The sequence below is a fragment of the Aspergillus luchuensis genome, chromosome 3 (assembly GCF_016861625.1).
Source record: "Aspergillus luchuensis IFO 4308 DNA, chromosome 3, nearly complete sequence".
Taxonomy (NCBI): domain Eukaryota; kingdom Fungi; phylum Ascomycota; class Eurotiomycetes; order Eurotiales; family Aspergillaceae; genus Aspergillus; species Aspergillus luchuensis.
In genome coordinates, this window is record NC_054851.1 from 3,301,652 (window position 1) to 3,327,783 (window position 26,132).

A 26,132-nucleotide genomic window follows, 5' to 3' on the forward strand; every position below is an offset into this window, starting at 1 on the left:
CGTCCGGAGCGATTATTATTCCTCCGTTGTTTTATTTTTCATCTTTTACGCTTTTGTCACCATGGCGAAGGCACGTACTAAGAAGCGCACTCATGTTCGCGCGCAAAATGCTACGGCTGCTGCTGCCAAAGGCGGCGCCGCATCTATGAGCAAGACTCCGAAGTCGATGGTTATCCGTGTCGGCGCTTCAGAAGTTGGTGCTAGTGTCAGTCAGTTGGTCAAGGATGTGCGAACGATGATGGAGCCGGATACGGCTGTTAGATTGAAGGTGAGCTTGGAATTAGTCGGTTCTGTTGAGAGGTGGATGAAGACTAATGGTATCGGTTGTTAGGAACGCAAATCAAACAGACTCAGGGATTACACGACTATGACTGGTCCCCTTGGAGTCACACATCTCATGCTTTTCTCCAAGTCGGCGACTGGAAACACGAACATGCGTTTGGCGCTTACGCCCCGTGGTCCGACATTGCACTTCCAGGTCGAAAATTACTCCCTATGTCGTGATGTTGAGAAAGCCTTGAAGCGCCCGAGAGGTGGTGGTCAGGATCACAAGACGCCTCCTTTGTTGGTCATGAACAACTTCAACTCCCCTAACGCCACTGAGGACTCTAAGGTACCTAAGCGTCTTGAAAGTCTCTCAACGACCATCTTTCAATCTCTCTTCCCCCCGATCAACCCTCAAGCCACCCCCCTCTCTTCCATTCGCCGTGTGATGCTCTTGAACCGTGAACTCGCCCCCGAGGGTGAGGAAACCGAACACTATGTGTTAAACCTCCGTCATTACGCCATTACTACGAAGAAGACCGGCGTTTCGAAGCGCATTCGCCGCCTCGATCCCAAGGAGATTCGGAACAGGGAGAAGAAGGGTGCCGCTGTGCCCAATCTGGGTAAGCTGGAAGATGCCGCGGATTATCTGCTGGATCCGTCGGCTGCTGGGTACACCTCGGCCAGTGAGACGGAAATGGACACGGATGCCGAAGTTGAGGTGGCGGAGAGCACCACGAAAAAGGTCCTCTCGAAGCGCGAACTGCAGCGCATGAAGGCTGGAGAGAAGGAGAAGGCACAGAAGAAGCTGAGCAATGCTCCGGGAGTCGAGAAGCGGGCGGTCAAGTTGGTCGAGCTGGGCCCTCGTATGAAGCTCCGCCTGCTCAAGGTTGAAGAAGGTCTTTGCGAAGGTCGCGTCATGTGGCACGATTTCATCAAGAAGTCTGAGGAGGAAGTTACTAAGTTGGACAAGAACTGGGATCAGAAGAAGAAGGAGAAGGAGCAAAGAAAGAAGGAACAAAAGGCGAACATCGAGAAGAAGAAGCAAGCTAAGGCTCAAGCTAAAGCCGAAGGTAAGGAGGTCGAAGACGACGACGAAGACGATGTTGATATGGATGAGGAAGATGAATGGCTCAGTGATGACTTCGAAGATGACAATGCGGAGGAGCAGGAGAACGATGATGAGGACGAGGACGAATCGATGGAGGAGTAAACAGGCGCACTTTCATCACCTTGAAACGGACTCTCAATGTCAAGCAGCTCATAGCCCAGCTGCTACATCAACATCCCACGCATTACCTGCTTCTGCCGTTGACCCTGAGAACTGGGCGTATGCATGTGAAGCTATGATAGTGGAGACCAGTTACATTTCAGTGACGAAGCCCGCGATAGCAGACGTGACTCTTTCTTCCTTTGCCCGTTTGGCGTTGGGAGTACAGTGGCCACGAACGAAAAGGACTGAGTTATCTAAAAAAGTCTCGATCAGAATGTTACGAGCCATGACCGGAAGTCTCTCGTGACGTTCAGCAGGCTGGCCATGACCGATAGAAGTACCAAAATATACCCACAATTCTGCCTATTATTTTCTATACTCGTACATGGAAGAAACTTTTTCATATCATATCCCTATTTACACGTAGCTAAAAAATGGCTCGTAAACAACATCCATGATCATACTAGTTCCCTCCCTGCAGAAAAACACGAATCCTCTACCAATACCCAACCCACCTACTTCCTCAACTTCTCCTCGACAATCCTCTCCACCATTTTCTCCAACATCTTCATATCCCCACCGGCAGTACCAGCAAAGTACCCCTGCACACTCTTCTCCACATACTTGCCCACAATATCAATCTCCACATTCACATAATCCCCAGGCTTCTTCGCCGCCGTGACAATCTTCTCCTGCGTATACGCAATAAGCATCACCTCAAAGTATCCCTCCGGACCATCCACAACATTCGTCACCGTCAAACTAGCCCCGTCCAGCGTGACATATCCCTTCTCCACGATATACCGCATCACGCCCACATCGCGCGGCTGCATCCGGAACACCAGCGCATTGCCCTCCGGCGTCACAGAAAGGATCTTGGCGATGGTATCGACGTGGCCTTGCACAAAGTGACCGCCCATGCGCGTTTCACCCAGGACGGCGCGTTCGAGGTTCACGCGGGAGTTTGTCTGCAGGGAACCGAGATTCGTGCGGCGGAGGGTTTCGGGGGCGACGCCGACCTTGAACCAGGTCTTGTCGAAGGCGGTTACTGTTAGACAGGTTCCTGTTTTTATGTAATTGTATTAGTTGAATGGGATTTCTCCTTGGGGGATGCTCGTGGGGGGTTCGTGGGGGGTATTGTTTCGCAATTTTGGGGGGGAGTGGGGGTAGGGGGAGGAGGGGTAACGATGGAGAGAGAAGGAAGCAGAGGAAAAAAGTAGGGATCGAATGCAATGGGAATGATGGTGAGTGTAACAATTGATATCATGCGATGCGATTCATACCATTGACAGCTATACTGTCGCCGAGATGGCAATCTGTGAGAATCTCCTCACAGTCGGAGATGGTCAAGGATGTACCCCCGCCCCCGCTTGAGGAGGTATCGAGAGGCTCGAGGGACGAGACAGCTGCGATAAAGAATGGCAATTAGTTTTTTTTTCTGTTTAGAGAATCATGCTCGCAGTATAAAAAACTCACTCCCTATTTTCTCAACAAGACCGGTGAACATGGTGGAAATGGATAAAAATGTAAAAATGTAGAGTTCAATACCGTGGTTGCGGGCGGAATCAAGCGGTTGTAGGAAGGAAAGTTGAGCGGAAAGCGGACTTAATGTACTTGACCTCGGCTGCGAAGCTCCGTCGGCCTGGTCCCCGAATGGGAGGCAGCGCTTCTACTTGTATCTCCCCTGTAACTTATTTGGAGAACCTTGCATTGTCGATTATAATTTATCTGCCCACTGTCCTTTTGGCTGATTATTGCTCCAACTATCATTACTTTTATGGTCTATCAAATTATTTAACATCGCATCTTTAAGCCAGCATTAGAATCAATTATGAATCTCACGGCCGCATTGAGGGTACAGCGGGCTTGCGTTGCCCGTCGCAGCATCTATCTTCCCCGGAGGACGACGCAATGGCGCAGCTATTCTTCCGCTGTTTCGGATGATACACTTCCCTTGAAAGGTATACGAGTTTTGGATATGACACGAGTTTTGGCTGGTGTGAGTAGTAGGCTTGTCGTCTCCAACAGCGCCGGGTTGGAGATGTAACTAACATTGTCCCCGCAGCCATACTGTACCCAGATTTTGGGTGATTTAGGGTATGTTCTTCGACATCTGACAAATACTATCAAGGCAGTGGGGGATCTGACCGGGATGATACCATATAGAGCGGATGTTATTAAAGTCGAACACCCCGTGCGCGGTGATGATACTCGAGCGTGGGGTCCCCCGTACGCCACGTACACCGATGGGTCCGAAGGTCCAGGAGAGAGTGCCTACTATCTTGGAGTATGTTATGCGGGTCTGCTACTGCCATACCTCCAAGAGCACAATTGACCATTGTGAATAGGTAAATCGCAACAAGAAATCAATTGGTCTGTCTTTCGCTCATAAGTCCGGTGTTGAGATTCTACACCGGCTGGCGAAGGAATGTGACGTCCTCGTCGAGAACTACCTTCCTGGTAGCCTTAAGAAATATAATATGGATTATGAGACCCTGCGCTCCATCAATCCTAGACTTATCTACGCCAGCATCACCGGATACGGTCAGACTGGGCCATACAGTAACCGTGCGGGGTACGATGTCATGGTGGAAGCGGAGATGGGTCTGATGCACATCACGGGTAGTAGGGAGGGAGAACCGGTCAAGGTAGGCGTTGCTGTGACCGATTTGACCACTGGTCTGTACACATCGAATGCCATCATGGCTGCCTTGCTTGCGCGGGCGAGAACTGGTAAGGGACAGCATATCGATGCGTGTCTGAGCGACTGCCAAGTTGCGACCCTGGCGAACATTGCCAGCTCCGCTCTGATCAGTGGTAAGAAGGATTCGGGAAGATGGGGAACCGCACACCGTAAGTGGCTTCTACCTTGTGTTCGAATTCTAGCTACTGACTGTATGTAGCATCCATTGTGCCTTACCGAAGCTACAAGACGCTCGATGGCGATATTCTTTTCGGAGGCGGGAACGATAGACTGTTTGGTGTGTTGTGCGACCGACTTGGACACCCGGAATGGAAGACCGATCCCCGATTCGTTACCAACAGTGATCGAGTAAAGCATCGTACGGATATTGATGGTTTGATTGAGGAAACTGTCAAGCAAAAGACCACGCAAGAGTGGCTTGAGATTTTGGAGGGCAGCGGCATGCCCTATGCCGCAGTCAATGATATTCAGGGAACGTTGAACCACTCCCACGGTATGCTATACATCCAACATAACCTGATTCCAGAATTATATCAATTCGCTGATAATGTATATGCAGTCCAAGCACGAGGCATGGTCACAGAGGTTGACCATCCAGCCTGTGGACCCATCAAGTTGGTGAATACACCCATCAAGTATTCCCACGCAACCCCTGGCATCCGGACACCGCCCCCAACCCTGGGGCAACATACGGACGAGATATTGGGGGAGGTACTCGAGTATGGCAAGGACGATATTGCTCGGCTGAAGAAGGATGGCGTAGTAGCATAGATTATATCATACAGGAGCTCTGCTCCTCCGACTTGGCTGGTGGATTGCTCTAGACTGCGTTGAAGAGCCGGTGGTCCGGAAGGTCACGCATCTGCAGGAATAATCCCTACATGGTTAGTTTTTCGTGCGACTACCGGCTCATCCGCGCTGAAGAGTCCCGGATATCATAGAGAGATAGCTAGAAGAGAATAACCTCAATCCAGCCATGCATATTGGACAGTGTGCCGCTGGCAGTTACACAATTAAAGGAGCATTATTGCTTTTTGACAATGAAAGGCGGTTCTGTCAAGGGCGCGGGGGATGGATTCCTCACGATCACGTGATGGTATATAAATCTGGGTCCGTTCATGATGACTTCTCTTGTCGCACTCCGATAACAGTGAGGATTCAGGTGCAGTGTCCAGAGCAAGTCTACTAAGACGACTGAGCAACTGTGCACATCGACCCGACTTGGGGATATGTCACCGCACAATGGAGCTCCTTCCTCCCAGGCGTCTATAGAAACAGCGCCTTCATCAGCCCACGGAACACTTCATACCACTACCACCACTTCTGGCTCACCCCCTTCGGATTCCTCGCGCAGCATCAGCATTGGTTCCTCCCTGGGACTGCCTCCCTCCTTACCCGGACGGCCGTCGAGCGTACCCTCAAAGAGGGTGGAGATCCCCCGGCTCTCTGCAGCTACTACCGAGTTACTGGCGCGGGTCACCGGGAACCTCAAAGGACCGCAGCAGAGGAATAATAATGATAGATTTGTTACATGGAACCCATCAACAGTTACTCGGACGTTCGAAAGCCAGAATAGCAACTCCACAATGGGGAAAATGAGGGCCTCTTCTACAATTATTGAATTGCCTACGGCGCCGTTCGTGTATTCGAACACTGTGGCGCCACCGGCGGTTCCTCAGCCTGCCTCCCCAGCGCCTCAAGGAACTACAGGAGACATAGTAAAGCCTACAAATCTACCCAACCTCGCCCCCAAACCGCCCAGCACAACACCAATTGACGCAGTATCAAGACATTCAGGGTCTCCAGTCCCGGTCAATGTCGACCTAAAACCCACAAGTTCAACGCCCGTCGATGCAGTATCACGGCACTCGGCGTCCCCAATTCCAGTCAATATCGCCCCAAAACCAAGCCCGACACCTGTCGGTGCGGTTTCAGCACCAACACAATTGACTGCATCCATATCAGCAGAACCCACAGCTGAGATCAAAATTGCCCCTAAACCAAATGGGACATTGTCGAATGGTGCAGCACCAGGATCGACACCCTTGCCTACACAGGAGCCACAGCCAGCAGCAAAGTCCAAGAGGCCACAAACCGCAGCTGGCTCGCGCCAGCGAAAGGGTGCGGCAAATGGTAACAAGCGCGGCAAGAAGCGCAAACGAAATAATGATAGTGACGGGGAAGATATCATAAGGGCCGGTGACTCCAGTAGCGACGAATCAGATGTTGCACCAACAGCGACGCAAACAAAATCAGGCCGCTTGGTCAACCGGCCTTCTCTATATGTGCCTGCACCGTCAGCTCCTACGGTAGCCAAGGAGGTAAGCAATTCGGCCGACGCGTCTGATTATGCAGCCGTCGCACGAAAGCGTAAACGTATCCACCGCCGAGGGAAAGATGCGATTATCACTTGCTTGCATTGTCAGAGGGGTCATAGCCCATTGAGCAATTCGATCGTATTCTGTGACGAGTGCAATGCCGCATGGCATCAGTTGTGTCACGATCCTCCTATTGCCGCAGATGTTGTTGCGGTCAAGGAGAAGGAATGGTTCTGTCGGGAATGCCGGCCTGTCCAGATTTCTGTCATTCAGCCAACAGTTGTGCGGAGCAATCCTGACCTCACATCTGGGCCATTAGTCCCTAGTTATCCTCCGCTATCAGTCCCCAAAGGCGACGTTGGTGCAGCGGAATTTTCGGCTGATGAGCGACGAGGCTTCCTGTCGGGTCTTTCGCATGCAACCCTCGTTGAGCTCCTGATGACCATCTCGGACAACAACCCGATATTGCCGATGTTTCCTGAGAATATGAGGGATCTTCAGTCGTCCAAGTTCGCGTTTCGATTGCCAATTTCGGATGCCTCGACTCCGTCGACATCGGTGTCGGGTAATATTTCGACAAGCAATGATACAAGGGATTCCACGTCTACATCTACTGAAGTAAACAAACACAATGAGGACTCTGTCCCCGAAGCCACATCTTCATCGTCTGCTCAAAGGCGGTATGAGGAGATCTCTGATGACGACTCGGAATATGAATTTCAGGAGCACCGGTTGTATCCACGTGCTGGGAACGGATTCCGGCTATCGCTCAATGTGGATGACATGGATATCATGCGCGAAGACCCTGCTTGTCCTACCTTCAGCTATTCGCTACACGGACCTGCGCAGGTACGCGCACAGCTGAACGAAATGGTTCCAGTGTGGGGAACATGACACCAGCGTCAACTTCCCTTATACTTACATTCACCTCTGAGTCTACACTTGACATTGAGCACTCGACTTCTTAGATTCTTTAAGTCATCCTCATCACTTATGTGGTCTAGCGAATTATAGTTATTTGAAGCGCGTGAAGCTTTGGGTTAGCAATACAATACACTATCTGCTGTGCAACCTTCAATACGCCAAAGATGACGCCTCCCGATAACTCGCCGCTACACAAAGTCAAACGCAGATTTCGGACACAATGAACATGGAGAAGCCTTTAGTTGGCCACCAACTACGAGCTCTCTGCTAGCCTTGGCTGGCGGGTCCCAGACGATGCCTGCAACACCATGTCGCGGTCTCGACACGTTACAACCAGTGTCATCCACGTCATAGAACAGCAGGATATCTGCACGACTTCCCTGGTTCAAGGCCAAGGCCTCGGATGACGAAAGTCCGATTGCTGCGCGAGCTCTGGTTGACACGCATTCGTACAATAGCTGGGCATTCGCCTTGGTCCCGGCTTGATAGACACCCACTCCTAGACACGCCAACGACAGGGGGTCTTCGGAGCCCCAGGGCGTGAAAGTGTTGCCAACATTGTTGATTCCAATCACCGTGTCCAAGCCATACTTCTTTATCATCTCCAAGACCTGCAATGTACCCCGTGGCCGATCATGGCTCTTCGAAGATGGTGGAGAGGCCATGTACATGTCGCTCGTCGGTAGCCCAACAAAGCTAACGGGAAGGTCATTATCCCGGATCTCTTGTGCAAGAAGACCCCATTCTTCATCACTGAACAGCGTCAATCGCGTGCAGTGCCCCAGCATGACCCGCTTATCCGTTGACTGCGATGTCCACCCCCTCTCCTTCAACGTGCGCAAAACAAACCATACCAGTGCCTCCTTCCCGGTGTCGAGGTTATAGTCGAGATGGAAGTCCACATGCTTTCTGCACTCTAGGGCACGCTCGATCGCCCATATAATATTCTGTTTCGATGCATCGATCGACGACTCAACGTAGGGTGTTGTCCCGATGACATCCACCTGCGGCTGTTGCACCGCTTCTTCCATGAGCCGACGGTTATGGTTCCCATGCTCACCCGAGAATATCGGGTCCTGCGCAAATGACACTATTTGCACTGCACATGCCTCTTTCCACTCATCCTTGAGAGCGATACCAGCTTCAAGACAAGTGAGGTTTACAGTATGATCTACCTCCACGAATGCCCTCATCGCCGTGACTCCTGCAGAGACAGATCCGGCAATCAGCCATTCTCCGCGTCTCAGGAGATCCTCCCGCGTAAACTGCTGCTTCGCTTTCGTGGTAAAGGATAGCGCTTCAGCGAACGAGCCGGTAGAGGGAAGAAGATGTGCATATTCGGGGGAGTTGTGGATAAATGCTTTATCGAGGTGGATATGTGGGTGAGTCAGAGCTGGGAGAGCGAGCGGTGCGGTCTGGTTCCATTCAGGATTGGGGTGCGGGGTGATGGATGTGATGATGCTGTGCGGAGAATCATGGAGGCGCGAGATGGCAATGTCCCAGGTTGAGTCTCTGCCGGGGAGGCGGACATTCTGAATGCACTTGACGGGTGTAAGAGTAGGTGGGGGCAATTTTGGTATATTATATTATATTGTGTTAAACGTTGTGAGTGATAGAAAGTTGGTGTTTCGGGTGACAGCAGTCTATGGCGGAGCTCGCCGCACTTTTGTATGTATCCCCGATCATGGGTCGTGACACAGCTGACGGCAACGTCAACATAAGATTTACCTGAATTATCAATCTCTGAAATCAAAGTTCAAGATAAGAATCGAGTCGAATGCACTATGCATGTCTTACACAACCTTAACTCGACAGCCATGAAATGAACTGAAATGAACTGAACTGAATTGAACTGAACCACTCCATCAGCAGCCCCACATCTCACAATCATCTGGCCGGAGCTTCTTTCTCCTCATTCCCTCCTCCAAGCTCCGACTGTCAGAATCTCCAATTGACACCCTATACCCCAGACCAGAAGTCCACACTCAATCCTCCTCCACAACCGCACCCAGTAAGTCCAAGGTCACTTATCACACCCCCCTATTTAAGCGCCGACAATTCCTAACCAACCAATCACAGACTCCAAGCCGCAGCAGCCTCCGCAAAACACCACCACCACCACTGCTATACACAACACCACAACTCCCCTACCATGCGCCCAACCACACCTAAACCATCACCCAACCATCCCTAACTATACTCCCTCCCGCAAAATGACCACCCCAAAACTCATCCACACCCACCCCCTCCAACCCACCACCACCACCAGCAGCAATTCCAACACAAACCCCCCCCTAACCATCGACCTCCTCCTCAAAACCCTCACCCGCACCATCCTCCACCCCATCCCCTCATACATTCTCCTCCTATGCCTCCGCGCCCAAGCAACCCCCTACACTTCCCTCCCCTTCATCATCGCCATCGTCTACTCCGCCCTCCTCACCCTCATCTACATCCTCAGCACACTCAACCACCAATTAGCTTACGGGGCCCCGCGCACCGTCGATCTCTCCAATGAAGTGGTGGTCGTGACGGGCGGAGCGAGCGGGTTGGGTTTACTCATTGCGAGGATATATGCGCTGCGTGGCGCCTCCGTAGCGGTTTTGGATCTTCGGGGGATATCGGATGATGAGGTGGAAGAGATGGGGTTGGGGGGGTGTTATGTTTGTGATGTTTCCGATAGGGGGGCTTTGGAGGAGGTGGTGGGGAGGGTTGCGGAGGAGGTATGTATATTTCTTTCTTTCTTTTCCCTACTACTTTCTACTTTATATATGTATATATGGTGGGAGGGAGGGAGGCTGGTAATTTTAATTTGGTTGATGACTGATGGCTAACTAACTTGATGTGATGGGATGCTGTAGTTGGGCACTCCTACCATTTTGATCCATTGCGCAGCTGCAAGAATCAACGGTCTCCCCTTGCAACAACTCTCTCCCGAGGCTTTCCAGAAGACTATCAACACCAATCTACTCGCCGCCGTTCATGCCTATCAGGTTTTCTTGCCGTATATGCTGGCTGCGCCGGACGGTGGGACCATTGTTACGGTGAGTTCGGTGCTCGGGCAGCTGTGTGCGGCTGGCTTGGCGGATTACTCGGCTAGTAAAGCTGGGTTGAGCGCGTTGCATCGCTCGCTTGAGGCCGAACTTCGACAATCCGGGGACGATGCAAAAGTCAAAATGGTTTTGGTGGAGCCGGGCCAGATCTCAACGCCGCTGTTTGAATCCGTCCAGACGCCCAACCGGTTCTTTGCCCCCGTATTGGAGCCAGTTCAGGTCGCGCAGGCTATTGTCTCGGCTGTCGACAGCGGCAGGGGTGGCGTGATAAGGTTGCCTGCGTTTGCCATGCTGGTGAACTGGTATGCGGTGTTGCCGGCGAGCGTGCAGCGGTTGGCGCGGTACCTGAGCGGGATTGATGGCGCGGTAGCACAGGCGTCGTCCAAACCCGGCACGGCTGATTCGTCCAGCCAGCAGTTGCAGACTGAGTTGGATCACGTGAAAGAGGACTGAACGACGAAGCTGAACAACAGCTGCAATAAGAAATATACCCCAACTGTATCATGTCTATGCAATGTATATATATACTTGAGACACAATTTAATTGGTCTCTGAGCGCAGCCGTTCCGCCACGATCATCCAGATGGGACGTCCCGGGCAGAGCATTTATTGCTCCTTGGCCAGGATCATCTTCTCGCGCTCGCTCTGTCTCTTGGGCAGGTTCTCCTTCTTGGTGTGCTTGCGCACGTTCTCCTCGCGTCTCTTGATCGCCATCAGCTCCTCCCGCTTGATCTCGCGCGCCTTCTTGATCGGCTTGGGCACGTGACGCTGGCGGCGGATTCTGCGGATTTCCGGCATGTGCGAGTATCTCTGGATCAAGGCCTGGTCGTACTCGAGCTTGGCCCGTTGACGAGCGCTCTTGACTCCGCTGCGGTCGGATGCGTTTGCGCGCCAAAGGCGGATATTGCCGTCGTCGGAGCCGGACAAGACGTACTTGTTGTCGGGGGTGAACTTGGCGGAGAAAACACTGTAGAACATAGTCAGCACTATGATTCTTGGAGAAGGGAAGCGAAAGTAGATACATACCGTTGCATACGCTGGGTGTGGTAGATGTCGCGAGAGTGACCCGTGGATCTGTTCCACAAGCGGATCGTCCGATCGTAAGAGGCAGTGACAAGTTCTTGACCGGTGGGACTGAAGTCCACATCCATCACAGCAGCGACGTGGTCCTTGAGCACGTTCAAAGCGCGATCCATCTTGCGCATGTCGAACATGTAGACATTGTGGTCTTCGTTGGCAACGGCAAAGTTGAACGCTTCCATCGGGTTCCACGAGATCGCGTTCGACGCCAGGCGGAGAACCATCTTGTGAAGAGGGGACGATGTCCGGAGGTCGTACATGACAATCGAGCGATCAATGCCGGTTGAACCAAGGATAGAGGTCTCGGTCTGGTTGAAAGCGATGGAGGTGATGGTATCCACGTTGGTGGGCCAGTGAAGGGTCTGGGACGGAGTGGAGGAAGGACGGGAGAGATCGTAGATAGAGATCTGAGAGGAGGATGCGGCGAAGTAGGGCAGGTCCCGATGGTGCGTGAGGCAGGTGAAAGCGCCCTGGCCCAGGTAGGTTGCTAGCGGTGGTGCTTCGGGTGCCGAGTTGTACGGGTCGAAAAGCTTGACGGTCTTGTCGCTCGCGCAAGAAAGCAACTTCCGATCGGGGGTCCAACACACCCCCTTGACAATGTTGTCGTGTGCCTGGGTGTTCCAGATCTCTCCCTGGGTGGTCAAATCCCACACCTTGACTACACCATCACCGCTGCCACTGGCGAACCGTTCCAGAGAGCCTGGGTCCTTGGCCATAGTATACACACCGTCCACATGGCCTTGGCCCAGCTGGCCCAAGAAGGGTGCAGCAAATAGGCGCTCTAACTTGGTAGCATTGAGAGCACGGGTGTATTCACGAGCCCGCTCGAATGGATGCTGCGCCGGGTCGAGGTTTCGGGGCTGTCGAACGACAGCGGTTCCCGGAGCCTGTTGCGAGGAAGTGGGACGAGAGAGAGCTTTAATTTTCTGAGAGGTCTGTTAGTATCTATCCGGAAGACTATGAAGCAATTTAGATTGACTTACCATGGCGTCCGGTGGTTTTCTCTACAAAAGGAAACTGGAGGAAAGAAAACTGAAACTATATCGGACATAAAATTTCCAGGCGCTTTTTTCTACTGGGCGGGTACCGCCGATTCTGGTTGGCTCGCCAAGCCGCGGGCGGTGAGGGCGGCAGCTGCAGCTCCAACCGCCAGTGACGATAGCCAAACCTGTAAGCTTCCTGTCCTGCCATCATCCTCTATACCTCATCATCTCATCTCTCATCGTGTCTAGGGCCTTCCTGCTCTGTGCATTACCTGTCACCCCGCTGGCAGATTGAAAACTACCCACAATCCCTCCAGATTTCCTCCGCCGCCCCTCACAGTCCCGATCTAGTCATGGCACCCTCTTCGACGACCGCTGGGCGGATAGACGAAGCCCGGGGTCTCGTGAAGAGCGACCCTTCCAAGGCCGAGAGCATCCTCAAGGAAATTCTCGCGCAAGGTCCCGGCTCGTCTGAGGCCTCATCGCGCGATTACGAGAATGCCCTGGTGTTGCTGGGAGAGCTCTACCGGAACCAGAAGAAGCCCCACGAGATTGCCGAACTCATCAAGACCAGCCGCGATTCTTTCTCTTCATTCGCCAAGGCAAAGACGGCTAAGCTGGGTATGTTGGGTCGACCGGTTAATGTATTTTGCATGGCTACTAACCACCCGTCCTCTGATAGTCCGCCAGCTGCTCGACCTGTTCAGCGAGATCCCGAACACCCTCGATATCCAAGTCTCCGTCATCCAATCATGCATTGAGTGGGCCATCGCCGAGCGGAGGTCCTTCCTTCGTCAGAATCTCCAGACTCGCCTTGTGGCCATCTACATGCAGAAACAGACCTACTACGATGCGCTCACCCTCATCAACTCCCTCCTCCGCGAGCTAAAGCGCCTGGATGACAAGCTCATGCTGGTTGAGGTGCAGCTGCTGGAGTCGCGGGTTTACCATGCATTGGGCAACCAGGCCAAGGCACGTGCTGCTTTGACGGCAGCCCGGACATCGGCTGCCTCCGTCTACACGCCGCCGAACCTGCAGGCCGGTCTGGATATGCAAAGTGGTATGCTACACGCCGAGGACAAGGATTTCAACACGTCATTCTCCTATTTCATTGAGGCTCTAGAAGGGTACAGCTCCCTTGATGAGGGAGAGAAGGCCACTGCGGCCCTCCAATATATGCTGCTATGCAAGATCATGTTGAACCTGGTGGACGATGTGACGAATTTGCTGGGATCGAAGCAGGCTCAGAAGTACGCCAGCCCGCGACTCGAGGCCATGAAGGCTGTAGCGCGTGCCCATGCCAACCGGTCCCTAGAGGAGTACGAGAAGGCGCTCTCGGACTACCGGTTCGAGCTTGGCAGTGATACATTCATCCGCAACCACCTCCGCAGACTGTACGATGCCATGTTGGAGCAGAACCTGATCAAGGTTATTGAACCGTTCAGCCGGGTCGAGCTGGACCACATCGCCAAGATGGTTGGGCTGGACACGCAGCAGGTGGAGCGGAAGCTCTCCCAGATGATCCTGGACAAGGTGATTATCGGAGTGCTCGACCAGGGGGCTGGATGCCTGATTGTCTACGATGAGACGGAGCGTGATCAGGCATACGATGCTGCGTTGGACACGATTGAGAAGTTGAGCAATGTGGTGGAAGAGTTGTACACTAATCAAGCATCGCTGCTGGAGTAAGTAAGAAAAGGCAGATGATGCGTGGGGGGGGATGAGGTGATTATTGAGTTAATGGCTTGGAAATGAAACAGCATTACTACAAATGAATATATGAGGATTGTTGATCCTATAACTATAGAAAATCGTAATTATAGAGTGTAGTTTGATGTGGTTACTGGTCCATCCCAAAGAGGAATAGCGCGACCGCGGCAAAAGAATCGCGAAAGCAAGTGACTTGACTTGCTTTCTGTTCGTCCGCCCAGCAACTACACGCCCATCTCTCCGGCCCTGCGCGGTCTGTCTCATCGCCCCAAGGATCTCCATCCTCCAATTCGCGGATCTTCCCTTGCGGCCTCACCGTCTCATCACGGACCAACCATGAATGCCCCGATCCCACCCAACTACGGCCGTGGGTTCCCCCCACAAGCCGCCCAACGCTCCCCTGCCACGCCTCGTCGCGGTCCTCCAGGTCCTGGTGAGCCTCCACCCTGTAACCCAATCAAACCCCGGCGGAACTTTTTCTTCTAACTCCTTCTTCTCCCTCGTATAGCTGCTGCGATGCCTGTCCCCATGCCTCAGCACGCCGTTCCCCCTCAATACATCCCTCCCCAGCGCAACATGCAGCCTCCCAATGACGCCGCCCTGCGTCGCAGCCGCAAACCCACCGACAAGAACATCCCCGACGGCATTGAAGAAGTAATCATCGGCGAAGGCGTGCAGCAGTACAAGAGCCTCCGCGACCTGGAGAAGCGCCTCGATGCGGCCATTGTCCGTAAGCGCCTGGACATCCAGGACTCCATCAGCAAGACTGTCAAGAAGTACCGCACGATGCGCATTTGGATCTCCAACACTGTCGAAAACCAACCCTGGCAGACTGCCAACGGTGCCGCCCCCGGAAGCAACCCCGGCTCCGGGCGGTACAAGGTGCGCATCGAGGGACGTCTTCTAGACGACGACAGCGACCCGACCGCCCCGGAGGACAGTGACGACGAAGCTACCGAGCAGACGGACAACGGCGACGCAATGGAGCAAGATGGACCCAACGCCAATGCCACGACTAAGAAGTCGTCCAACAAGCGCTCCAAGCAGCGTTTCTCGCACTTCTTCAAATCCATCACTGTCGACTTCGACAAGTCCTCCACCGCCAGCCCGGAGGAAGTCAAGCCAATCACCTGGACCAAGCCGCAATTACCCCCTAATACCGTCACCCTGCCACCCACGGCCGACTTCGACTCGATGCAGTTCACCCGCGCGTCACAGGAGAACCTGAACGTGACATTCAGTCTCGTGCGCGACGAGACACCAGAACGGTACAAGCTAAGCAAAGAGCTAGCGGAAGTACTAGATGTGGAGGAAGAAACACGAAGCGGCATTGTCCTCGGCATCTGGGACTACATCCGCGCCATGGGCCTACAAGAAGACGAAGAGAAGCGACTCGTCCGCTGTGACCATCGTCTCCGATCGGTACCTTGACCTCACCTCCCCTTTCCATATGAATCCAAAACCAAACTAATTCAACCCAACCACACAGATCTTCGGCCGCGACCAAATGTTCTTCCCCCAAATCCCCGAAAGCATCGGCCCACACACCAGCCCCATCGACCCCATCCACCTCCCCTACACCATCCGCGTCGACGAAGACTACCACAAGGACCCGACCCCCACCGTCTACGACATCCAAGTCGCCCTGGAAGACCCTCTCCGCTCCAAGATGCTCGCCCTCACCCAGAACCCGCAATACACGGCATCCATGCGCCAGATCGCCACGCTAGACGACCAGGTCGCCCTCATCGTGCAGGCCCTGACGCACTCCCGCGCCCGTCACTCCTTCTACACGGCTCTCAGCAAGGATCCCGCGACTTTCGTCCGCCGCTGGATCAACTCCCAGCGCAGAGACCTGGAGACTATCCTTGGAGAGGCGACACGTGGTGGTGGCGAAGATGCTAGTGGTCCTGAGTTCCGTCGTGGTGGTACAGATGGCGTTTGGGATACGACTGTGGCGAGGGAAGCGGTCCGGTATATGCTTGCGAAGCCGGAGGCGGCGATGGGGAGGTGATTCTTAACTAGGTAGTTTACTCGTTAGGATCGGTTGCTTGTGGAGATGTGGTATTATTATTAAGTTACTAGTGATGTGTGACTGGTGTATTATCTGATCAGCGAAGAAAATAACTCTTTTACGAACGATACTAGTTTAGTTAGTCGGTTGAGTTGGGCTTGTTTGTTTGATGGGGGGGCGCTTTCGTGGTGTTTTTTGTCTTTGGTTGGTATTGTTTTCGGGATGGATCATGTTTCTTTCAGCTCTTATTGAAGTCTTTAGTTCCCTTGTCATCTATAAATGTATTGCTTGGTTGAAATACAAATCTTATCTGTGGCTGTAGTAGATATATATATTTGGGGTTAGTATGAAGACCACATGATAATTGCATAGGGAGTCCATAATGGTTGGTGTTTGAATATATTGTAGTAGTGTGAGTTAGTATATGCCGTTACTCGTTTCATTTATATTTCTGATACTATACTGTACTGAGATCTAAGCAAGATAGCAACTGCACAAGAAAACAGAACATAACAAAATAAAATGAGCAAACCCATTCTCCTATCCAGATCAACTCCTTATCGAAAAGACATGAATGCATGGATTTCGAATCAACTAGCTTTCCCATAACATAACATCGCGTTATATGAAGATATATTCTCTGATGTTTGGAAGCCGGTCTTGCTGGCCTATCTGGTCGGCTGTAGTAGGGGTAGATATCAAGTCAACAAGCTGTGAGACATGTCCTCGCGAGCTACAAGGCTGTCCATAGTAGGACTGACGGTATGGTGAGGGTGTTGTTCCTCTTTGGTTTGTTACTGCTGCTGCTGCTGCTTTATTGGAGCACGTAACAGAAGCAAATTAGGATGACAACTGGACCTTCCTCTTCCTCAACTCCTCGAGCCCCGAGTCGACAGCCGAAGCGACTTTCTCCTCGGTAACTCCATCGAGGAAAGGGCTACCCTCCTCCTGTTCCAGCTTGGAGGCCGCTTCCAGGACGACCTTCTGCGTGATTTCCTCCTTCAGGTTGTTGATTTGCTCCTCCTTGGAGGGCTTACCGGCCGGTCCGGACTTCTCAGCGGGCCCGCGGAACCGCTTCAGGACGGTCTCGACCATCTTGGAGAACCAGAAGTAGTTCAGGAAGTTGAGGACCACGTTCGAGATCACGTAAGTCAGAACCAGCCAGGTGGGGACGCCGCCGGCGGTGAAGGAGGCGTACTTGGCCATTTCACTGCCGCTGCCTCCGCGGACTTGGAAGACTTGAGAGGTGATATCGACGGGCTCGAGGGGAGTAGCAGCTGCGGTGGCATCCCAAGTCTGTTTCAAGGCGTACCACATGTCCCGATAGACGGCGACGGACTGGTAGGTGCCCCAAAGGAGACGGCAGCTGAAGAAGGTGAAGAGAAGCATCATGCCGTTGTACCACTGCAGGTTGCTGCCGGTCATGTTGACCTTGTCGAGGAACCAGTGGATATTGAGGAAGGGGCTGGAGAGCTCATAGAGGATGAAGACAGGGGAGTAGAAGTTCACGAATGGTCTCTGTAATGATAGCCCAAGTCAAATGATTAGCTTATTGACGCATACCGTAAATCTGGATATAGGTTACAACTCACAAATCCGAAACTGAACACCCACAGGGCGCTAATGCCATGGAAAAGCATTCCGATCCCAAAGAGCTTCACGTAGATCGTGCTCACGATCAGATCGTAGACAAAGTATCCGGCAGCGAAGGCGGACACCAGTCCACAGGCTCCAGTGTATCCATAGACACGTTCAGGAGTGTTCATAGAAGCCCGGTCTTCATCGACAAACATGACCCAAAGGGCCATGCCATTGATAAAGGTGCTCTGCACCAGCGAGACGACATGAACATCCCAGTTGAGCTTGGTCCGGGGATTGAGTTTCGGGTAGTGACGGGGAAACAACACCGGAGACAGAACGGGGGACAAGATAAAGTGGATAAAGAGGTAGCCGGCAAAAGCAATAACGACTTCGTGAGCATGCTCCGTCAGAGCCGGAACGTTGTAATAAAGCGCCCAAGGCTCGACGAAATCCCGCAGCCATGCTGGCGGGGGTGGAAATGGATCCAACATGCCGGTTGACCGCTCCTCCGACCAAGCGGAGAGAAGTTAGGATGAGAGAACCGGAAAATTAACCGCTCTTGCAGAGGGGAGATAGGGGAGCAGGAGAACAAGACAGAGGAGGAGAGAGCAGCAGGAGGGCGGAGACTAGTGAGGTTAGTTGGTCTAGAAACTAGCCATGGTGGAGACCGGAGACGTTGGAGTTTACCGACCGAAAGGAGAGAAGTAAGTAGTAGTAGTAGATGAAATGTGGCCAGGGGCAGCACCGAGGATCTATTTATCTCTCGCCGTTGGGCCAGCCAAGAACGGCAACCGATGCAGGCATGCACGCATCCAGGATGAAGCGAGTAGCGACAGTTGATGCAGCAAGGATTGAGGAGCCAACCTCTTTAAACACAAAAAGCGCCGTGAGAAACAAATCCGTTGGGGATTCGGCGCTGACTCAGCCGCGGTGCATGACCGTTGGCCATGTGACTCGTTGCTTCTTTGATCTCCCATCTTCTACAGGCAACAACTACGAACAAATGTATATCTACAGAAGGAATATATTGAATCGTGGTTTTCCCTCAAATCAACATGTCAAGTCCATTATTTAACTTCCACTCGCTGAATAAGAAACATAGGTACATCATGCATAAACAGTCGTAAGAAACATAGGAGAATACAAAAGAAAGTAACCCGTATCCAACCCCCTTTCGGATCCATGTCCGATACACCCAATGATCCTAATCTATACAGCACTCAGCTTAGCCAAATGCTCGGATGATTTGTTTCAGGAGAGCTTCCATATCATGCTGCTTGCTCTCATCCCTTCATTACTAGGGTCATGCAGCAGAGCCGAGAGAAGTCCTCGTGCGCTTAGAGCTTCATGCCGCGGCACTCGTGACCTCGGGTCCAATACCACTATCGCTGTGCTGTCCGTAGACCACCATCTTCGAGGCCTCCTCATCCAACTCCAACGCCTCGTCCGGCTCATCTGCCTTGGGCGTCTGAGCGTCCTCCGCATCGGAGTCCTCCGGTTCGTCCGCGACCGAATGCAGCCCTGTGGAGCTAGCGGCACTTACCCGCCGATCGGCGGAGACATGGCTACTGGTACCATAGATCATGCTATCCGCGTATGTTCCTGTGTAGCTGGTTCGTCGCTCCGTGCCTGCGTCACTCTCTTCCCCATCCTCCTCAGGAAAGACCTCGTTTTCTTTATTGGCAACGGAGCTTCGGCCTCCCCAAGATGCCTTTCGCTGAGAGACGTTGGACCTGACGGAATGGCTCCGCTTCAGACTGGCAAACCCACTGGCGCTACTCACCTGCCTATCCCCTGCACCGCGATTGCCTGTAACGTTGCTCAGACTGAAGATACGCCGTTCCTTGCTGGTGGTAGATGGAGCGACAGATCCCGCCTGGGACCCATTCGTTCCTCGCTTTCTCAGCGCTAGCCCAACACTACTGCCGAGGATGCTACGGGCATCTTTGGCGGTGCTGGCATTGCTGGCAACACTAGGCCCGCGGGCGCGAGATCCGCGCTTCTTTACGCCATTCGGGCGACTCAACAGAACACTGCGAGCGTGGTCGAGAACGCCTTCCAGGATTCGTTTTTCGAGATGGTCTGCACGATCCTCCATAACCTGCATTTCTTCATGACGAAGCTCGAGTGCCATCTCCAAGCCAGCGACTTCCTTGCTGAGCTTGGTGGTCTGCTTAGCAAGGTCATCCTTTTCAGATTTCAAAGCCTGGATGATGTGCAGCAGTGAATCCTTCTCCTCCTTTAGGGTCAAGATTTCTGCCTCCACCTGCTCGCGCTGGGCGTTGCGCCTCTCCAATGCAATCGCTGCTTCTTCGGCCTCCTTACGTCTCCGTTCGTTGTCTTCAGCCACCATGGCGGTCTGGGCGGCAAACATCTCGTTCATCCGACGGGATGTGTCCATGATATCCTTATGCATCTCGTCCAACTTCATCATCTGCGTAACTGATTGATCATTATTGGTCGCATGGTCGATGAGTACATCAAGCTTATCGTGCACCGGCCCAGTAGAGTTAGTGGCGTGGTCCAGAAGCTCGCTCAATTTCTCATAGACCTGACCATTAGTACTCGTGGTGTGGGTCAGAAGTTCATCGAGCTTCTGATGTACTTGGTCATTCGTAACGCGTTCGACGAGAGTATTCAGTGTCTCTTGGACTTGGCTGCTTTTAGCCCGGTCGAGGAGGTCATTGAGCTTTTCCTGAACTTGAGTATCATCATATTTCTCAGGCTCAGGCGGTGGCAAAGCAGGGAGTAGAGGAGTAATGGCGGAGGGAATTGTAGAAAGGTCCATCTTGAGGTCCTGGGCCGATCTCTGGGAGTGGTCGTAGTGCTGTCCGACAATGGAAAGGATCTCTTGAATGGACTCAAGCACCTGAGGGTGGAACTCGTGTAGTTGACTTTCAACACGATCGGTTGCAGCTGCTGCACGCTCGAGATCCGAACGAGCCTGCTCCTGTTGAGTCTTGACTTCGTTGTGCATCTCTTCCATCTTGTTGTAGGATACATCGACCTTTTCAAAGAAGGTTTGCGCATCTGTGCACATGCGCTCACAAGCCTCGTTAACGCTGTTGCCCATGGACCCAATGACAAGCCTGATGTCTTCGGCCAGAGCCTTGGTATTGGTAACAGCCTCAAGATGCGCATTATCACGTTCTGCGCTCTCAGTGAACTTGGAGTCGATAGCAGTCTGGATAGATGACTGGACCTCGTCATACTTGGCCACGATCTCACCGAGCTTTTCGTCAATCTTTGAGCCCAGTTCGACGATAATGGCGGCTCGGGTCTCGTCATGCTTGACCATCGCAGCAGCATCACGCTCTTCCTTCTCTAGTTTAGTCGCATCCTGTTCGCCCCGGGCGCGCTCGAATTCGCGGTTGATCAGCTCCGTGAGTTCGTTGACATTCTCAACTGTCGTGAAGCTTTCGGCAGACGCTGCCAGGCCTTCAAGTAGCTGCTTGAGTTCACTGAGCCCCTCATTGCTACCATCCAGCTTGCTCTTCAGCTCGTCTCCGAGCCCCTCCACGACAGCCCGAGCTTCCTCGATCTTTTCGGCAAGCCCGGCGTGCTCAACCTTTCGAGCATCGAAGGCTTGTCCCGTCATCTCGTTGTCAGCATCAACCTTCTCGCGGAACTCAGTAACAAGTGCCGTAAGATCTTGAATATCGGTCTTGGTCGGCAACGTCTCAATGTCGGGAAGCTTGAGCTCCTCGACCTGCGTTTTTACCTCAAAGATCATGGCTTCCACGGTCTGCAGGTCCGCCTTGACCAACTTTTCGGCATCGTTCTCCTCCTCCGTTCCCTTGCCCTTCAGTTCGTCAAGAGCGATCCACATGTCTTTCATCAGGGTCTCCAAAGTACCAATTTCGGACTTTGTGGGGCCGTCCGATTCGAATCGAGTGCGAAGTTCAGACATGGCTTCTTTAGTTTCCTTGACAATACCTTCAAGGTTTGAAAGCTGCTCCGCTCTTGCAATCTCGTCAGGGGCAGGGAACGTCATCTCATCAAGCTGTGCCTTTGTGTTGCGCAACAAGGTTTCAATGGCGTCCGTATCCTCCTTCTTGGCTGTCGCCTCATCTGCAGGCTGATCACGAGCGACGATGCCTGTTACTGAGCTCTGAAGTTCGTGCAGTCCGAGGAGGACTTCATCGAGGTGCTCTTTCTTAAGCATGTCTTCAGGAGCCTCCGCAGCGCGGGGAGCTGACTCAATTGCCTCGACCTTGACTTGAAGTTGGGTAATAAGGGCCTTCAGACCTTCAATATCGTTGCTGCTGGTGGAATCAACGGGAGGAGTGTCACTTGCGAGCATCAGTTCACCTCCACGAGTCGTCTCAACTTCTTCGCTCTGTTTCTGAGCTTGCCTCAGCATCTCAACATCTGCCTTCAGACTGCCAAGCCCTGATTTCAGCTCATCCAGCAGCTCCGAATAGTCGAACTCCACGTTCTTATCCATGAGTTTTGCGAGGTCTTCCCGAATGGTACCCACGCCATCGTTCAGGGCTTCAATGACTTCACCATTAGTGAAGTTGTCGCTTTCGACAGCCTCTCTGGGCTGGCTTTGCTCGCCCTTGAAGCTGTCAAATCTCTCATGCAGCGCAGCAATAATCTCATCCTTGTCGGTCTTGGGCTCCGTAGGTTCCGCACGGACCAAGGTCATGTTCATTGAGTGACGGAGTTCCTCGAATTCTTGTTTGATAATGTTCGTAATGTCGTCGACATTCGTAGACTTGTGCTGCTCTGACATCTCCCGGATTGCTCCAAGGATTGCATCACTGTCTATGCCCTTGTGTTGCTCGGACATATCGCGTACAACAGCAAGCACATCATCATTGTTTGCTGCCTTGTGTTGCTCTGACATTTCACGAATTGCTGCAAGAATCTCCTCGGTGTTTGTGCTGTTCTGCTTTTCGGATATTTCATGGATGGCAGCAAGAATCTCCTCGCTGTTCGTACCGCTTTGCTTCTCGGACATCTCACGGATGGCAGAAAGAATCTCATCACTGTTCGTGTTGTTCTGCTTCTCGGAGATTTCACGGAGGGCAGTAAGAACTTCATCGCTCGGCGCGTCGGGTTTCTGTTCGAACGCTGCCGCAACTGCGGCAAGGATTGCATCATTGTTGGCAGACTTGTGCTCCTCCAACTGTTCACGAAGAGCTGCAAGGATATCCTCTCCAGGCGTACCCGCCTGCTTCTCCGACAGCTCGCGGATAGCCGCAAGAACATCATCGTTTTGCGAAGACTTTTGCTGTTCGGAGATGTCGCGGATTGCGTCGAGAATTTCGTCCTTTTCATTCGGTGCGTTGTTGCGAATCAACAAGGAGCTCATTGTCTGTCGCAGATGCTCGAATTCCTTCTCCATAGCATCAAGAAGTTCTGGAGTATCCGGGTTACCGCGAGGCGCATTAGACATGGCGGTCTCAGTGATCGTCTTCTCCATGTCAGCCTGCAAAAGGCGGAACCCTTCCTTGACAGTGTCCATGATCTCATGCTTCCCGGAAGCTTCAGCTGCAGTTGAGGCGTAGCCTTCCACTTCCTGTCGCACGACAGCAATGCCATCTTTGATAGCGTTAAGCAGCTGCTCGGAGCTCTCTTCGCTGGCAGAGAAATGTTGGCCCATTTCTCCTTTTATGCCGTCCAGCTGCTCCTGAACACGTTCCAGCATCTGCTCGCCGACGCTTTGGTTCGCCTCATTGGCCTCCGCCAGACCAGCCGCGATAGCCTCCATAAGATCATCCCTGTTGAGTTCAATCTCTCTCGTGATTGAGTTCTGGCTTTCCATGCCTTCTGCGATGGCGTGCAGAATCTCGTCACGGGACACAGTAGGTTGAACATTGGTGCTGACGACCGACTGCTGTGCAACGAATGCTTCATTTATTACATTGGCAACGTCGTCCTTCGTGATGTGAGGGTGTTCGATGGCTTTGGTCGCTCCGAAATGCGCTTCTAGTCCTTCCGAAAGAGCACTCAAAATCTCATCACGACCAAGACCAGAGTCTAGAGTATCTCTTGTGAGAGCACTCTGGGACGTAACGGAGTGTGTAACGGCTTCTAAGATCTCATCGCGCATGCCATCAAGGTGTTCGCGCTCCACGCCCCGAGGTGCAGGAGGTTCGAAACCGGCAAGGCATTCGTGAATTGTTTGTACGATCTCTTCTTTCGTAATGCTGGGTGGTTGCGCGAAGCTCTGCATTCCAGCCTGAACAGCCGCCAAGACTTGGTCGTAAGTAACGGCATCCTCGTGCTGCGGCCTATACTCTTTAAGCCCTTCTGACAAGCACTCCAGGATCTCGTCTCGTTCCAAGCCGAAATTTTGCAACTCGATCTCAGGCTTATATGTCTCCCAGGCTTCCCTAACGGTCTCTAGGATCTCTTCCTTTTCCATATTGACGCCGTGGGGCTCGGCACGGAACTGAGACAAGTCAAGCTCATCTAGAGCCCTCTTGACAACAGAGTAGAGTTCGTTGCCATTCATGGCGGCTCTGAATTCCGAGATGGATGAAGAGTGGTGTCTACTCTCATCCATAATCGAGGCGAGTTGGTCTCTAAGCTCGTGCAGGCTATTTTCGACGATACCAGCCAGCTCTTCATGAGTGGGCCGATCCGGCCTATCTTCTATGGCGCGGAAAGTCCCAACTCCTTCGATTTGGCGAGCCAGATTCCTTCCCATTCCTAGAACCTCTCCTCGTAGTTCTCGTACAAGAGCTTTGACCTCGTTCGTCATGCCACCTCCTTCAATGACACTAGTCTTTACTCTTTTCATGATCGCTAGCATCTCGTCTGCCATTTCGGGATCGGCGGGCACCAAAGAGCGTTCCGCGGGCCGGACGTTGTGGGTCTCTATATCGGGAGAGTATGCATGTTCGTCGTCCAGCGACCTTGTTCCGGAACCATCTGCCTCTCCCTGCGGAGGGACGCTGTCGGCGCTGGCCCAAGCCTGAGAGCGTACCAAAGCCTTGTTTCCCGGGTCGTCCTTCACATGCTCGAGAATCTCCTCAAGCATCCTCGTAATTGTCTCGTCATTTGATACTTCGTGGGTTTCGGAGACAGGCCTGGCTTTGATCTCCTCAACCATTTCTATAAGCTTGTCTTGACCTTCCTTCGTCCCCATCTCCCGGAGGACCTTCTCTAGTAATGCGATGCTGGCGGAACCATCAGAGATAGGCGTAGGAGATCCACACAATTCGCGCTCCATTGCTGCGGCAAATGGATTAGGGCTTGACATTCGTGGTGCTGCATAGCTCTTCTTCGAGCTCGGAGAACTATCCGATTCCCTGTTGTTAATACCGTTTTCAGAACCCAGGAGAGTACTGAAGTCCCACCTTGTGGCAGCATCAGAATCAAGGAACTTTGCGGCTAGGCTGGAGGACAAGTCACGAAGGCTCTTGCGAATATCCTCATCTCGGGCATTAGTCGCAGCTTTGAGACTGACCAGGTCCGTGGCATTGTCTTTACTTCGTCGGCTTAGTTGAGCCATTTCGCGCTGAAGGTTGCTCGCAATATCTGTCAGGCTGAGTATCTGGGTAGATAACGATTCGAAGGTGTGATTGTCGGGGCGCCTAGGCCCAATAAACGGGTCTGCATCGTTACTTTTTGGTTTCGATGGCTCGACGCTCTCGGTAGGCAGCTGCATGTTCTGCAAAGCTAACATCGTCGCCGACGGAGGTGTGCTTTCGCCTAGGATTGGCCTCGAAAGGTATCGGTTTGAAATCTGCAAGTTAGGCAGCTCTTGTTCATTGTCGCGCGAGTCCGCTGAGCCAGGAGCTTTCACGGGCGTTAATTCATGCTGCTTAGGGCTCTGATCAAAAGTCGACGCGCGGAGAGGCCGTTCTGGTGACCGGCTCTCGAGATAGTTTAGGAATTCATTGCGAGCATCTGTATTCTGTAGCGACTGCATGCGCCTGTGAAATTGGCCCTTAATGAGGGACTTCTCTGGGGACTTCGGCGGCATGGGGTTGGTCGTATACGGGCTCGGTGCGTTTTCGCGCATCTTTTCTTGGAAATTCGCCGCCACGGCTTGGATGCCTGGGGAGACATTTCCTCTTGTAACAGGGCTAGTAGCACTGGGGTTCATGGGGAGCGGAGGGGGTGCCCGTTCGGGATCCGAACTGTCCCACCTTCGTTTCCACAGTCCACGGTCAGTCTGATGCGATTCATAGTTATAGCCCAAGAGAGGGGCTCAAAGATAGAGTTTGCACATACATGGGCACCGATTGATGTCTAACGACCAGTTCCCGGTCGCGGGACCCATCTCGTGTATGCGTAGGCATCATGTAACTTAATCGTCGTTAAAGCGA

General features: G+C 52.8%; 11 protein-coding genes across 11 annotated transcripts; 6 read left to right on the forward strand and 5 right to left on the reverse strand.

Moving 5' to 3' along the window:
• Positions 1-61: 61 nt before the first annotated feature.
• AKAW2_31105S (Brix domain-containing protein) lies at positions 62-1,477 on the forward strand (the record flags this gene model as incomplete). Its single annotated transcript, XM_041687693.1, has 2 exons — positions 62-268; positions 332-1,477. The coding sequence occupies 2 exons, from the start codon at positions 62-64 to the stop codon at positions 1,475-1,477; spliced, it is 1,353 nt and encodes a 450-aa protein (XP_041541552.1).
• A 515-nt stretch (positions 1,478-1,992) lies between these two features.
• Positions 1,993-2,984, reverse strand: RIB5 (riboflavin synthase; the record flags this gene model as incomplete). Its single annotated transcript, XM_041687694.1, has 3 exons — positions 1,993-2,540; positions 2,761-2,883; positions 2,954-2,984. 3 exons carry the CDS (start codon positions 2,982-2,984, stop codon positions 1,993-1,995), a joined length of 702 nt encoding a protein of 233 aa, XP_041541553.1.
• Positions 2,985-3,308: 324 nt separating this feature from the next.
• AKAW2_31107S (CaiB/BaiF CoA transferase family protein) lies at positions 3,309-4,952 on the forward strand (the record flags this gene model as incomplete). The annotated part of the gene is made up of 6 exons (XM_041687695.1): positions 3,309-3,476; positions 3,543-3,574; positions 3,644-3,764; positions 3,826-4,330; positions 4,381-4,674; positions 4,741-4,952. 6 exons carry the CDS (start codon positions 3,309-3,311, stop codon positions 4,950-4,952), a joined length of 1,332 nt encoding a protein of 443 aa, XP_041541554.1.
• A 458-nt stretch (positions 4,953-5,410) lies between these two features.
• On the forward strand, positions 5,411-7,393 carry AKAW2_31108S (uncharacterized protein; the record flags this gene model as incomplete). The annotated part of the gene is made up of 1 exon (XM_041687696.1): positions 5,411-7,393. One exon carries the CDS (start codon positions 5,411-5,413, stop codon positions 7,391-7,393), a length of 1,983 nt encoding a protein of 660 aa, XP_041541555.1.
• A 218-nt stretch (positions 7,394-7,611) lies between these two features.
• On the reverse strand, positions 7,612-8,616 carry AKAW2_31109A (putative zinc metallopeptidase; the record flags this gene model as incomplete). The annotated part of the gene is made up of 1 exon (XM_041687697.1): positions 7,612-8,616. The coding sequence occupies one exon, from the start codon at positions 8,614-8,616 to the stop codon at positions 7,612-7,614; it is 1,005 nt and encodes a 334-aa protein (XP_041541556.1).
• A 1,020-nt stretch (positions 8,617-9,636) lies between these two features.
• On the forward strand, positions 9,637-10,929 carry AKAW2_31110S (uncharacterized protein; the record flags this gene model as incomplete). Its single annotated transcript, XM_041687698.1, has 2 exons — positions 9,637-10,146; positions 10,285-10,929. The coding sequence occupies 2 exons, from the start codon at positions 9,637-9,639 to the stop codon at positions 10,927-10,929; spliced, it is 1,155 nt and encodes a 384-aa protein (XP_041541557.1).
• A 153-nt stretch (positions 10,930-11,082) lies between these two features.
• SOF1 (rRNA-processing protein SOF1) lies at positions 11,083-12,542 on the reverse strand (the record flags this gene model as incomplete). Its single annotated transcript, XM_041687699.1, has 3 exons — positions 11,083-11,443; positions 11,503-12,482; positions 12,540-12,542. 3 exons carry the CDS (start codon positions 12,540-12,542, stop codon positions 11,083-11,085), a joined length of 1,344 nt encoding a protein of 447 aa, XP_041541558.1.
• A 350-nt stretch (positions 12,543-12,892) lies between these two features.
• Positions 12,893-14,228, forward strand: RPN6 (proteasome regulatory particle lid subunit RPN6; the record flags this gene model as incomplete). The annotated part of the gene is made up of 2 exons (XM_041687700.1): positions 12,893-13,160; positions 13,222-14,228. 2 exons carry the CDS (start codon positions 12,893-12,895, stop codon positions 14,226-14,228), a joined length of 1,275 nt encoding a protein of 424 aa, XP_041541559.1.
• A 357-nt stretch (positions 14,229-14,585) lies between these two features.
• SNF12 (SWI/SNF complex component snf12) lies at positions 14,586-16,263 on the forward strand (the record flags this gene model as incomplete). Its single annotated transcript, XM_041687702.1, has 3 exons — positions 14,586-14,682; positions 14,758-15,671; positions 15,739-16,263. 3 exons carry the CDS (start codon positions 14,586-14,588, stop codon positions 16,261-16,263), a joined length of 1,536 nt encoding a protein of 511 aa, XP_041541560.1.
• An 840-nt stretch (positions 16,264-17,103) lies between these two features.
• Positions 17,104-18,335, reverse strand: AKAW2_31114A (TLC domain-containing protein; the record flags this gene model as incomplete). Its single annotated transcript, XM_041687703.1, has 2 exons — positions 17,104-17,781; positions 17,856-18,335. The coding sequence occupies 2 exons, from the start codon at positions 18,333-18,335 to the stop codon at positions 17,104-17,106; spliced, it is 1,158 nt and encodes a 385-aa protein (XP_041541561.1).
• An 854-nt stretch (positions 18,336-19,189) lies between these two features.
• Positions 19,190-26,108, reverse strand: AKAW2_31115A (uncharacterized protein; the record flags this gene model as incomplete). Its single annotated transcript, XM_041687704.1, has 3 exons — positions 19,190-25,097; positions 25,158-25,898; positions 26,038-26,108. 3 exons carry the CDS (start codon positions 26,106-26,108, stop codon positions 19,190-19,192), a joined length of 6,720 nt encoding a protein of 2,239 aa, XP_041541562.1.
• Between the last annotated feature and the right edge of the window lie 24 nt (positions 26,109-26,132).